Source organism: Balaenoptera musculus, chromosome 2 (assembly GCF_009873245.2).
Source record: "Balaenoptera musculus isolate JJ_BM4_2016_0621 chromosome 2, mBalMus1.pri.v3, whole genome shotgun sequence".
Taxonomy (NCBI): domain Eukaryota; kingdom Metazoa; phylum Chordata; class Mammalia; order Artiodactyla; family Balaenopteridae; genus Balaenoptera; species Balaenoptera musculus.
The window spans coordinates 128,018,532-128,032,605 of NC_045786.1; the positions used below are offsets into that span (position 1 = coordinate 128,018,532).

A 14,074-nucleotide genomic window follows, 5' to 3' on the forward strand; every position below is an offset into this window, starting at 1 on the left:
TTATTTGAGATTTTTCTTGTTTCTTGAGGTAGGATTGTATTGCTATAAACTTTCCTCTTAGAACTGCTTTTGCTGCATCCCATAGGTTTGTGATAGTTGTGTTTTTGTTGTCATTTGTCTCTAGGTTTTTTTTTTTTTTTTCTAGGTATTTTTTGATTTCCTCTTTGATTTCTTCAGTGATCTGTTGGTTATTTAGTAACATATTGTTTAGCCTCCATGTGTTTGTGTTCTTTATGTTTTTTTTTCCTGTAATTTATTTCTAATCTCATAGCGTTGTGGTCAGAAAAGATGCTTGATACAATTTCAATTTTCTTAAATTTACCGAGGCTTCATTTGTGACCCAAGATGTGATCTGTCCTGGAGAATCTTCCATGTGCACTTGAGAAGAAAGTGTAATCTGCTGTTTTCGGATGGGATGTCCTGTAAATATCAATTAAATCTATCTGGTCTATTGTGTCATTTAAAGCTTGTTTTTTCTTATTAATGTTCTGTCTGGTTGTTCTGTCCATTGGTGTAAGTGAAGTGTTAATATCCCCCACTATTATTGTGTTGCTGTCGATTTCCTCTTTTATAGCTGTTAGCATTTGCCTTATGTATTGAGGTGCTCCTATGTTGGGTGCATATATAATTGTTGTATCTTCTTCTTGGATTGATCCCTTGATCATTATGTAGTGTCCTTCCTTGTCACATTCTTTTTTTTTAAAGTCTATTTTATCTGATATGAATATTGCTACTTCAGCTTTCTTTTTATTTCCATTTGCATGGAGTATCTTTTTCCATCCCCTCACTTTCAGTCTGTATGTGTCCCTAGGTCTGAAGTGGGTCTCTTGTAGACAGCATATATATGGGTCTTGTTTTTGTATCCATTCAGCCAGTCTTTTGGTGGGAGCATTTAATCCATTCACATTTAAGGTAATTATCGATATGTATGTTCCTATTACTATTTTCTTAATTGTTTTGGGTTTGTTTTTGTAGGTCCTTTTCTTCTCTTGTGTTTCCCACTTAGAGAAGTTCCTTTAGCATTTGTTGTAGAGCTGATTTGGTGGTGCTGAATTCTCTTAGCTTTTGCTTGTCTGTAAAGGTTTTAATTTCTCCATCGAATCTGAATGAGATCCTTGCTGGGTAGAGTATTCTTTGTTGTAGGTTCTTCCCTTTCATCACTTTTAATATATAGTGCCACTCCCTTCTGGCTTGCAGAGTTTCTGCTAATAAATCAGCTGTTAACCTTATGGGGATTCCCTTGTATGTTATTTGTTATTTTTCCCTTGTTGCTTTTAATAATTTTTGCCTGTAATTAATGTCAGTTAGATTACTGTGTATCTCGGGGTGTTTTTCCTTGGGTTTATCCTGCCTGGGACTCTCTGCACTTCCTGGACTTGGGTGGCTATTTTCTTTCCCATGTTAGGGAAGTTTTCGACTATAATCTCTTCAAATATTTTCTCGGGTCCTTTCTCTCTCCCTCTTCTCTTTCTGGGTCCTCTATAATGTGAATGTTGATGTGTTTAATGTTGCCCCAGAGGTCTCTTAGGCTATCCTAATTTCTTTTCTTTCCTTTTTCTTTATTCTGTTCTGCAGCAGTGATTTCCACCATCCTGTCTTCCAGGTCACTTATCCGTTCTTCTGCCTGAGTTATTCTGCTATTGATTCCTTCTGGAGTATTTTTCATTTCAGTTATTTATTGTTCATCTCTGTTTGTTTGTTCTTTAATTCTTCTAGGTCTTTGTAAAACATTTCTTGCATCTTCTAGATCCTTGCCTCCATTCTTTTTCCGAGGTCCTGGATCATCTTCACTATCATTATTCTGAGTTCTTTTTCTGGAAGGTTGCCTATCTCCACTTCATTTAGTTGTTTTTCTGGGGTTTTATCTTGTTCCTTCATCTGGGACATAGTCCTCTGCCTTTTCATTTTGTCTATCTTTCTGTGATTGTGGTTTTTGTTCTGCAAGCTGCAGGATTGTAGTTCTTCTTGCTTCCACTGTTTGCCCTTTGGTGGATTGGGCCAAAGGTTTTTGCATTTACCTCTCCCTCAGAGGCAGTGTATCTTTGCCTGGGACCTGAAGGCAGGAAGGTATGCTCTCTCTACAGCAGTGGTTTATGTTTTTTTTACTCATACAAGAGAAAGGTCTGAGGAAGCGGGCAGTGTTTCATGTCTGTCACCCAAGATTATTAGATCAACCACTACCTGCATGCCTGTGTCACTGAGGGATGTCTTCTCACCAGGCTCCTGTCCCAATCGTTCTCATTAGCACCTAGTGGAGGCTGGTGGAAAGGAGCTCCCAGGTGAATGTGAACTACTGTCATGTCAAGGCTCCTACTTCCTCTAAGCTAATACTTTAGTCCATACTTGGCCCTTAAAGAATTCTTTAAAATTTTAGCTGATTTCTGTTGGGAGACACTTCTTCATGGGTCTCTCATGTTTGTGCATGATCTGTGAAGAGGCACTGACTGCCTTTGTTCTGTCTGGACTACCTTCTCAGCCTGGGAAAACAGAGATAGCATTTCCCTCTGGGAGAGAGACACTTTTGATTACTGTCTACCATAATGAAGATGTCTCCCTCCAGAGCCAAGGGGAGGCATGCTTAATACCCATTATAAAATATTTAGGTTCCTTGAGCTCAGGGTACCTTCCTGAAATGCAACCCACTGCATGTATAGGTGTTACCTGGCCTCTACTCAGTGCCCTGTAGGATTGGGGATCAGGGAACTAGCACAGATACTGAAACTCTGATTGATACTGTTTGGGCAAGTAATAAAGTCCCTTGTCTCTGATATAAGAAACTGTGGCAAGCTAACTTATAACTTGCAGATAGCGTGAAATCTTAGAACTTTCCAAGTTTCTTCTTTACTGGCAGCCTCCTATTCTCTGCCAAAGGTGAAACAGTCCATGTATTCTGTCTCAGGGGCTTGTCACTCTGAAATTCAGTTCCTTTGGCTGCCCTCTCTGATGTGTAATAGAAAAGTTATGATTTTTTTTTTCTTCTTAGGATGGGAGGAACATTCTCTTGCAGCTTTCTGTATCTTAAATGGAAGCACAACTCCCAAGGTGTACCTATTTGATTACTTTCTATTACCAAAGATAGACACTTACTGATCTTTGAATTTAATGTTCTGCTTATAAATGCTTAGTTTTTAAAAGAAGCATAAGCTTGGGTAATGAACTCTAGGAATTCTGAAAAATGGCTCATGGAATATTTCATCACAAGGGCTGGAAACAATGGACCAAGGATGTTTACGTTCCAGCATAGGTGAGTCAGGAGGGGGTAAAAGAATCTGATTCATGATGAATGAGATGTTATACAGAATGTACATATGCACTGGCCACCAACTCTTATAGAGAATCATGGAGATATATAGGAAAATTACAACCACTTAGGGGTAGAGAGAGGACTTTTGAAGCTCTTAAAAATGGACAGGAGGATGTGGTAGAAACACCTGAAAAGGATACAAAGGCTAGGTAGAAGAACAGAAACTGGAGTCTTGAGGATTCATAGATTTTCTATTTCTTTGTTGTTTTCTTCCCTCTCTACATTCACTCTCCCTTTTCCTAATAAACAGAATCTAGATTTCTCTTGTGAGGTTCGCCTCTTCTGTATTGTGGAAGTCTGGTTAGGGCTGCCATTTAAAGTGCCTAGTGTTCACCTAGCCAACATTCCCAGGACTCCCTGAGTCATGAAAGACAGAAAAACAGCTGGAACTGATCCATTACTGAGCTGTTAGTTCCTGCTACACAGATCCCAAAACAGCTTTGGTTCCTAGCTTTTCAAAGCATAGCTTAACTCTGTGAATTACCCGATATTCTCATTTTGCTTAAGTTAACCAAAGTTGAATTTCTGTTGCTTGCAACCAGAGAACTTCAACTGATACAGGGAAAGTGGTCCAATAGAGGGCATGACAGAGGCTAAAAGAAGCTTTTAAAGGTAGCCTGAAATCCAGATACTTTATTTAAAATTATTAAAAGAACACATATTAACTGTCAAAATTGCTGGCTATGGTACAATGACTAATTGATTTCATGTTTCTACATGCTTGTAGTTAATGGTTAGGCTGATGATGTTTTATTACTAAAAACTATATTTAGAGTTCACTCTCATATCTCCCAAGTAAGAAATAAAAACAAATGAGAATGAACTGAAATAATACACATTACATGCTCTAAGAAAAACATCTAGGAAGGGGTGCTGGGAGGAGCAATGATCTATGTTACAATGAAATATACAGTCGACCCTTGAACAATGCGGGGTTTAGGGGAGCCAACCCCTGAAGAGTCAAACAACTTTACAATTAGCCCTCCATAACCACAGTTCCACATCTACAGATTCAACCAACCACAGATCCTGCAGTACTGTAGAACGTAGTGAAAGAAATCTACATATAAGTAGAACCACAGTTCAACCCTGTGTTTTCAAGGGGCAACTATACATATATATAATTATATATAAGGGAATCATTATATAACTTATATATAACAGAATATATATTTTATAGATATATATATATCTTACTCTGCATCCTTTTTAGGGTTATTTCATTATTTTTTGAAAATATTATAAAAGTAAATTTACCATTTTGCCACAGACTAGTTTAACACAGGGTTATTCAACCTTGGCACTATTGATATTTGGGCAGGATAATTCTTTGTTGGGGGGGGGCAGGGGAGCTGTCCAATGCATTGTAGGGTGTTTAGAAGCATCCCTGGCCTCTACTAGCCACACTATATGCCAGTAACACCCCTATAATGCCAATCAAAAATGTCTCTTGAGAATGGACTTGAGGACCCGGGGAGGGGGAAGGGTAAGCTGGGACGAAGTGAAAGAGTGGAATGGACATATACACACTACCAAATGTAAAATAGATAGCTACTGGGAAGCAATCGCATAGCACAGGGAGATCAGCTTAGTGCTTTGTGTCACCTAGAGGGGTGGGATAGGGAGGGTGGGAGGGAGATACAAGAGGGAGAAGATACATGTGTTAGCATACAGTATTTGTTTTTCTCTTTCTGACTTACTTCACTCTGTATAACAGACTCTAGGTCCATCCACCTCACTACAAATAACTCAATTTCGTTTCTTTTTATGGCTGAGTAATATTCCATTGTATATGTGTCACATCTTCTTTATCCATTCATCTGTCGATGGACACTTAGGTTGCTTCCATGTCCTGGCTATTGTAAATAGAGCTGCAATGAACATTTTGGTACATGACTCTTTTTGAATTATGGTTTTCTCAGGGTATAGGCCCAGTAGTGGGATTCCTGGGTCGTATGGTAGTTCTATTTTTAGTTTTTTAAGGAACCTCCATACTGTTCTCCATTGTGCCTGTTATCAATTTACATTCCCACCAACAGTGCAAGAGGGTTCCCTTTTCTCCACATCCTCTCCAGCATTTATTGTTTCTAGATTTTTTGATGATGGCCACTCTGACTGGTGTGAGATGATATCTCATTGTAGTTTTGATTCGCATTTCTCTAATGATTAATGATGTTGAGCATTCTTTCATGTGTTTGTTGGCAATCTGTATAACTTCTTTGGAGAAATGTCTATTTAGGTCTTCTGCCCATTTTGGGATTGGGTTGGTTTTTTGATATTGAGCTGCTTGTAAATTTTGGAGATTAATCCTTTGTCAGTTGCTTCATTTGCAACTATTTTCTCCCATTCTGAGGGCTGTCTTTTCGTCTTGTTTATGGTTTCCTTTGCTGTGTAAAAGCTTTTAAGTTTCATTAGGTCCCATTTGTTTATTTTTGCTTTTATTTCCATTTCTCTAGGAAGTGGGTCAAAAGGGATCGTGCTGTGATTTATGTCATAGAGTGTTCTGCCTATGTTTTCCTCTAAGAGTTTGATAGTGTCTGGCCTTACGTTTAGGTCTTTAATCCATTTTGAGTTTATTTTTGTGTATGGTGTCAGGGAGTGTTCTAATTTCATTCTTTTACATGTACCTGTCCAGTTTTCCCAGCACCACTTATTGAAGAGGCTGTCTTTTCTCCATTGTATATTCATGCCTTCTTTATCAAAAATAAGGTAACCATATGTGTGTGGGTTTATCTCTGGGCTTTCTATCAGTTCCATTAATCTATATTTCTGTTTTTGTACCAGTACCATGCTGTCTTGATCACTGTAGCTTTGTAGTATAGTCTGCAGTCAGGGAGCCTGATTCCTCCAGCTCTGTTTTTCTTTCTCAAGATTGCTTTGGTTATTCGGGGTCTTTTGTGTTTCCATACAAATTGTGAAATTTTTTGTTCTAGTTCTGTGAATAATGCCAGTGGTAGTTTGATAGGGATTGCACTGAATCTGTAGATTGCTTTGGGTAGTAGAGTCATTTTCACAATGTTGATTCTTCCAATCCAAGAACATGGTATATCTCTCCATCTATTTGTATCATCTTTAATTTCTTTCATCAGTGTCTTATAATTTTCTGCATACAGGTCTTTTGTCTCCTTAGGTAGGTTTATTCCTAGGTATTTTATTCTTTTGTTGCAATGGTAAATGGGAGCGTTTTCTTAATTTCACTTTCAGATTCTTCTTCATCATTAGTGTATAGGAATGCAAGACATTTCTGTGCATTAATTTTGTATCCTGCTACTTTACCAAATTCGTTGATTAGCTCTAGTGGTTTTCTGGTAGCATCTTTAGGATTCTCTATGTATAGTATCATGTCATCTGCAAACAGTGACAGCTTTACTTCTTCTTTTCTGATTTGGATCCCTTTTATTTCTTTTTCTTCTCTGATTGCTGTGGCTAAAAATTCCAAAACTATGTTGAATAATAGTGGTGAGATAGTATTACTTCTTAATGAAATAAATTCTTAAGTCTATCAAATAAGCCAAAAAGACTTCAGAAAGCTTTCCACAGCCCTATGAAATTAATTAGCTCACTTTTGAGCATCATAATTCTTTATTATCATGCCTGAATTGTTTTTTGGCTTCTTCAAACCAATTACTTCTATTCCAATGCTTTGTTCTCAGTGTTCCAGTAGGTTCATTTCTGATTGCTAATTTATCTTCAGGCTGTTCTTTATCATTTTCCTGTACATCAGTTTCTTTTATACACTCAGGAACTTTCCTAGCAGGATGCTGAGATGTTGCAGCATCCATCATACTTAGAAAATCATAAGCAGGCAGAGGAGGTTTCCATTCCTGAGCAGGTAAAATTTCTGGAAGAAAGACAGAATCAAGCATTAAAGATGAACAGATATAAAATTTCATCACATGAATATACTAGAAAATGTTTTATTTTGCAAAATATATTTGTAGGAGTGAAGGCCTTATCAGTTTTCCTTATCTGAGCAAAGCTATATTTTATTATCATCATTGTCTAAGAAGCTTGATACATTTGTCATTGTTAGACATTTTTCATAGACTACATTTACAAGCTATTCTATTTTAAATGCTATTCTATTTTAAATAAAGATAAGTATTAATAGGCAAAACACAAAAGGTCCATAATCTCACTGCCTGTTAACCCTTGTTGAGGTTTTAAAAAATAGCAATATGTGTAATGAGATTACATATAGCCAGGGACAAGTTAAAATGAAGAAGTCTCTTGCTTCCCTCCCTATCCCTGTCTTTATCCCAAAGAACTATAACTATGAAATATTCCAGAAAGAAATTTTGGAACATACATAGAGATTTATTATTTAGACAAGTATTTCCTTACGTTTTAAAGCATTTTCTGTTTTGGAAGATTTGATTAACATCCTTTGCACATACTTGATGAAAAAAAAAGTACATTTTATAAAAATAATTATAGGCAAGAAATCATTAAAAATTGCTATGGAATCAACTGTACAGTAAACAGACAGTGATTGGAATCATGGCAGTGAATCTTAACATTATTTTAAAACATTGGTCATGGGGGCTTCCCTGGTGGCGCAGTGGTTGGGAGTCTGCCTGCCAATGCGGGGGACACGGGTTCGAGCCCTGGTCTGGGAGGATCCCACATGCCGCGGAGCAGCTGGGCCCGTGAGCCACAATTACTGAGCCTGCGCGTCTGGAGCCTGTGCTCCGCAACAAGAGAGGCCGCGATGGTGAGAGACCCGCGCACCGCGATGAGGAGTGGTCCCCACTTGCCGCAACTAGGGAGAGCCCTCGCACGGAAACGAAGACTCAACACAGTCATAAATAAATAAATAAATAAAAGAACGTGAATTTCTAAAAAAAAAAAAAAAAACATTGGTCATTAAAAAAAGAAAATGAATTTACGCTGATAACATATATATATGAGATAAACTAGCTTTTCTCCATTTAGTAAACAGATTTCACACAATTTCAGAGTTTAGTTGCCTATTTAAAATACTATTTGAGAAATAAACTATATATAAGGAAATGTGCAAAGTAAACATTTAAAAAATGAATTCCAGTGAAAGGATCTATACACTGGTACATGAAAAGAAAGTAATGCTCAAAAATAAAAACTTTAGCATCTCTCATAAATCAAATAAAAGCTTAGGACATTCTAGGAAACTTTAATTTCCTAGAGTAGATTAAAGCACAAACGAAAATCTGCATCAATATATATGTATATCTATACTCTACTTATTGATATATGATTTCTTCACTCAGACTCAATTATATGAAATCCATGGTACATCAGCAGGGTATTACATTTAGGCTACCCTTGTAATTGATGTTTCAAATTACAGTGCCAGGTTAGCAGACTCAAAAGTGACAAACGGATAAAATAGTTTCTTGAATATAATGACTAGGTAAGAAGTAAGAATAACTATACTTTGCAATATGCAGATAAAGTATCTTTAAGAAAAGTCCAATTTAAAGCACAGCAAAGATTTAGCAGTATTTATTTTTTAAGGTAAACACTGCAGCCTAGTGGTCTGAGATGACGACAAAATGCCTGAAACTGGACATCTTAATTCTGCTAATTATTTCCTGAAGGAACTCTATAAAGATCTTAATGTTTTCAGTTACAAATAAAACTGTACTCTCATCACATATGGGCAATAAAGACATTATTATCAAATTAGTAATGATAATAATAATAATTGCCAACCTTGATTGAGGCTTTACTATATATCAGGCATTATGTATTTAATCCTTACAACCCTATGAGGAAAGCACAATTATTATCCCAATTTTATAGGTGAGAAAACCAAGGCCTAGAAAGGTCAGAGAACGTGACCAAAATTAAGTGTAAATCTCAAGTAAGAATAGCCAGTGGTGACAATTTCACAGAAATTAAGATGTGCAGCAAGCAAAGTGAGGCAGGGACTGGTGGCACCATGTTACAGATTCAGGCTATTCTAAGAGTAGCTGCAACATCCCTGTCTCAGATCTGTCTCCCAAGGTGTGGTGAGAGCAGGTCCTGGCAGCACAGAAGACAAGCCCCAATACAGAAAAGTCCTGCTTGGACCTTTGCTTCTTCTCTATTCCCAGAGGCTGCAGGAATAACTTAAGATCAGAAGCAGTGATACAAAGAAGTAATGGAAACCAGAGGTATTAACATAATTGCAATGGAAGAAATACCAGTCTCTCAGGAAACTCAGAAGAATAATTCTGATTCTTTCCTCTAGTAATGGTTTGAGTTGAGGAATCAAAGCCCCCAAGGATGCTGCTTGTAGGAAAGGATCTTTACATGAAGAATAATAACACTTTAGGTTTTACACTTTAAAATGTATGCCTTTGTATACTTAATTTTGATTTTTAAAATAACTGTGACGTAGTCAGAGTAGGAACTATTAATCTCCTTTTATAGCTGTAAAGGAGGGAACAAAGAAAAAACTTGCCTAAAACCACAGTTAGTAATCAAGGAGGCTGGGTCATAAGCTCCGGTTTCTGTGTCTTTGAACATCACACGACCTTTTTTAAAGCAATTCAGTTGGAGAGGTACTCTGGCCCGACTTACATATAATCCTATCTGACTTAGAGTCCCCGAGGCCTCTGTGTCACAGCAACTGCAAAATGACAACACTCAACTGCTTCTATAAAATAGCAATGCAGATAGAGAAGAGAACGCAGACTATCTGAAGAGTTCAAGAGCTACAACCGAAAGGACCCCTATGTTGTGTGGCTAGAATGAAGAAGCCAACATTGAGTGATAACAATCATAGAAAGGCTTCTTTCAGATTATGGAAGACAAAATAGTCAATTTAATTACTTTTTTACATATCTTAGGAAAATGTTAAAACTAATAAATTATCTCAGAAAATAAAGACTTAAAAATATATACATCTAAAAGGACCCAGAAAAGCCAAAATAATCCTGCACATGAAGAACAGAGTTGGAGGATGTAAATTTCCCAATTTAAAACCTGTTACAAAGATGCTGTATTCAAGAGAGTGGGGCAACTGCCATAATGCTATCTGTGTACATGATGATAGAAAAACATGTACATGAATGTTCATAGCAGCATTATTCATAGTAGCAAAAAGTGGAGACAATGCAAATGTCCATCAACTGCTGAATGGAGAAACAAAATGGGGTATATCCATCCAATAGAATATTATTCATCCACAGAAAGGAATGAACTACTGATTCATGCTATAACATGGATGATCCTTGAAAGCCTATGCTAAGGGTGAGAAGCCAGACCCAAAAGGCCTCATGTTGTATGATTCCATTTATACGAAATGTCCAGATTAGGCAAATCCATAAAGACGGAAGGTACATGAGTGGTTGTCAGGGAATGAAGGGAGGGGAGAATGGGGCATGAGTGCTAATGGGTATAGGGTTTCTTTTTGCGGTGATGAAAATGTTTTAAAATTCAGTAGTGGTAATGGTTGCACAGCCTCGTGAATATACCAAAAAAACATCAAATTGTATACTTTAAAAGGGTGCATTTTACGGTATGTGAATTACATTTCAATATACAAATACCTTTTATAGACTATTTAAACACAATAATTTAGTTAAAACTGTGTAACTTAACAGAAATGAAGTAGATAGACCTCCTGGGAAGAACAGGTGTGCTGCAATGATTGGCACTTAAAACAAATAAATTCAAGAATCTGATTAAATATACATAAATATACATAATGACAGACTCACACAATGCATGCTGGCTGAGAGACAGTGTAGCACTGAATTGGAGTTTATATACCAGAACTGTGTGTGTATATACATATATATTCACAGTGTGTATACATATATATTCACACACACACCCTTATTTCAGAACTCAGTCATGAAGTGTCAAAATGTTATTATAATATAGTTCATTTGGTTTCCAATAACAAAATCCTCAGAAGTACCTTAGGAAACTTTTCATTACATCAAATTTCACACTATTTCCTCAACAGACTAATGATCTAGATTATTACATGTTAACTAATTTAAATTATATCAACAGGCTTGTTGTTGTCACAATTGTATATAAACTAACATACACATCTATACCACAGGTATAAATCCACATAGGTTTTAGAAAAATAGGGACTATGGCATGTCATAAGCCAGCATTATAAATTCTGGGTCAAGATGTATTTTCTTGTGGTTCAAAATTCTGGCTCTGGAGTACAACAGAGCCATGTTGAAATCCAAGCTTCCTCATTTACTGGTTAATTATATGACTTTGAACTAGTTACTTAACTCTTCTACAGGTAATGATAATTCCTATGACTCTTGTGAGAATAAATGAGATATGCATGTGAATCACGTAGCTTTGAGCCAGACACCTACTGAGCATTCAATAAATGTTAGCTATTATTATTAAATTTCATACGACACTTATTTTCTGTGGGTAATAATACCTACCATATAGGAGACTGTCCCATGGACAATGCTATCAGCGTATTAATATTTAGAATACTTACAAACATTACAATTCAACTCATTCTAGCATCCATGAACAATAATTTAAGTCTAAAAAAATCCATGTAACAAAATATAGAATTGTGAACATTAAAACAGGAAACTTACTGATATGACTTTCTAGTCCTGCTTCTAATTTTTTCAGCCACAATAAAAGGTTCTGTTCAGTGATAGTCTGGTCTGAAGGAAATGCAAATACTTGGCCGCCTGAATGCAGATTTACCACAGCAAGAAGAGGAAGGGGAGGCAGGGTATCAAAATATGCCTGCAAGATTCCTCTCCCCACAGGAGTATTCTTCCTATAAAAGGGAGCAACTGAACACGTTAATTAATATTTCTTTCTATAAAAAAATAACAAGAACAACAGTTTGTAAAACATATTAACCTTTAAATATAGTATCATGCCAGGAAGTTTATTTTATGAAAATATGTCTTAAAAATCAAGAGGTCTGTAACTATGTTATTAGTAATCAGAGTCATAAAAAGTTTCTTTTAACATAGGGTACTTACTGTATTTCTCTTAGGAGAAAAAAGGCAACCAATGAGTTTTAATGAAAAACATAGTCCAAAGGCTTGTCAATTTTGTCTCAATACAATCAATAGGTTCCTTCCAAAGTTTAGTCAAGTATCTGATCACGTCAGCTCAAAAATTAAATGGCTACAAAACTATAAAATAACAAGATACTCATAATAAATACCCCTTTTCCAAATCAAATTGTCTCTTTTCTCAGGATTAATTTCAAATTAAAAAGATTTTTAAAAGTATTCATACAAGGAAACCACAAGTTTAAGACACCTATTTTTCCTAATACAGCACATTCCACATTATGGAAAGGACTATTTCACTCTGAGATAGCTACAAGGATAATTACCTGGGAAAATTTTGTTTCAAGTAGTAGGCTGTACTGTTAGTGAATTCTTCACAACAAAATTGTACACTGCCTCATTTTTGTAATTTTTCCAATGAGCTAAAAATGAAATGTCTTTCATCTGATGACTTTGAACAATGGATAGTGTATCTATATACGTGAACTGTGTTCAGAGACATTAAATGTAATAACACAAACCACACATCTAGAAAATATACCAGGAAATATTGTTGGTAAATGCACTGATAATTTTCTGTAAAGTTTTAGGCTGAATTTTTAAAATACAGAAATACAGAAAAAGGAATTAAAGAAAAATGCCAAAATAACACAATGTTTATTTTTCTGTATTTGCCAAATTTCCCTCAATGAACATCCATTACTTTTAAAATCAGAAAAATTATTATCTTTAAAAATTTATTGTATGACACCAAAAACAAAGGCAACAAAAGCAAAAATAAGCAAGTGGGACTACATCAAACTAAAAAACTTCTGCACAGCAAAGGAAACCAACAAAATGAAAAGGCAACCTTCAGAAGGGGAGAAAATATTTGCAAATCATGTATCTGATAGGGGATTAATATCTAAAATAACTAAAGAACTCACACAACTCAATCACAAAACAACAATTCAATTAAATAATGGACATAACTGAATAAACATTTTTGCAAAGAAAACATACAAATGACCAAAAGGTACATAAAAAGATGCTTAACATCACTAATCATCAGGGAAATGCAAATCAAAACCACAATGAGATATCACCTTACACCTGTCAGAATGGCTATCAACAAAAGACCACAAATAACAAGCACTAGGGAGGATGTGGAAAAACTGGAACCCTTGTGCACTGTTGGTGGGAATGTAAATTGGTACAGCCAGTATGGAGAACAGTATGGAGGTTCCTTAAGAAACTAAAAATAGAGCTACTATATGATCCAGCAATCCCACTCCTGGGTATATTATATCTGGAGAAAAACATGGTTCAAAAAGATACATGCACTCCCAATGTTCACTGCAGCACAGTTTACAATAGCCAAGACACTGAAGCAACCTAAATGTCCATCAACAGAGGAGTGGATAAAGATGTGGCACATATATACAATGGAATATTACTCAGCCATTGAAAAAATGAAATAATGCCATTTGCAGCAACTTGTATGGACCTGGAGATTATCAAAGTAAGGGAAGAAGTCAGAGAAAGACAAATATCATATCATATGATGTCACTTACATGTGGAATCTAAAAAAAATGATACAAATGAACTTATTTATAAAACAGAAACAGACTTAGAGAATGGAATATTATTCAGCCATAAGAAAGAAGGAAATCCTGCTATTTGCTACAACATGGATGGAATTTGAGGGCATTATGCTAAGTGAAATAAGCCAGACAAAGAAAGACAAATACTACATAGTAGTATCACTTATATGTGGAATCTTAAAAAAAAGTC

At 36.0% G+C, this 14,074-nt stretch overlaps 1 protein-coding gene across 3 annotated transcripts in view; it reads right to left on the reverse strand.

Moving 5' to 3' along the window:
* Positions 1-6,703: 6,703 nt before the first annotated feature.
* The window catches only part of TXNDC16 (thioredoxin domain containing 16), a 114,195-nt gene continuing 106,824 nt past the window's right edge, over positions 6,704-14,074 (reverse strand). For 2 of the 3 annotated variants that reach the window (XM_036839783.1, XM_036839773.1), the window contains exons 20-21: positions 11,863-12,053; positions 6,704-7,145 (exon numbers count right to left, since the gene is read on the reverse strand). In XM_036839783.1, coding sequence (XP_036695678.1) covers positions 6,877-7,145; positions 11,863-12,053 — 460 coding nt within the window. In that variant the 3' untranslated portion in view covers positions 6,704-6,876. Of the gene's footprint in view, positions 7,146-8,998; positions 9,052-11,862; positions 12,054-14,074 lie in introns of all 3 variants that reach the window. The other variant, XM_036839793.1, reaches the window with a different exon arrangement.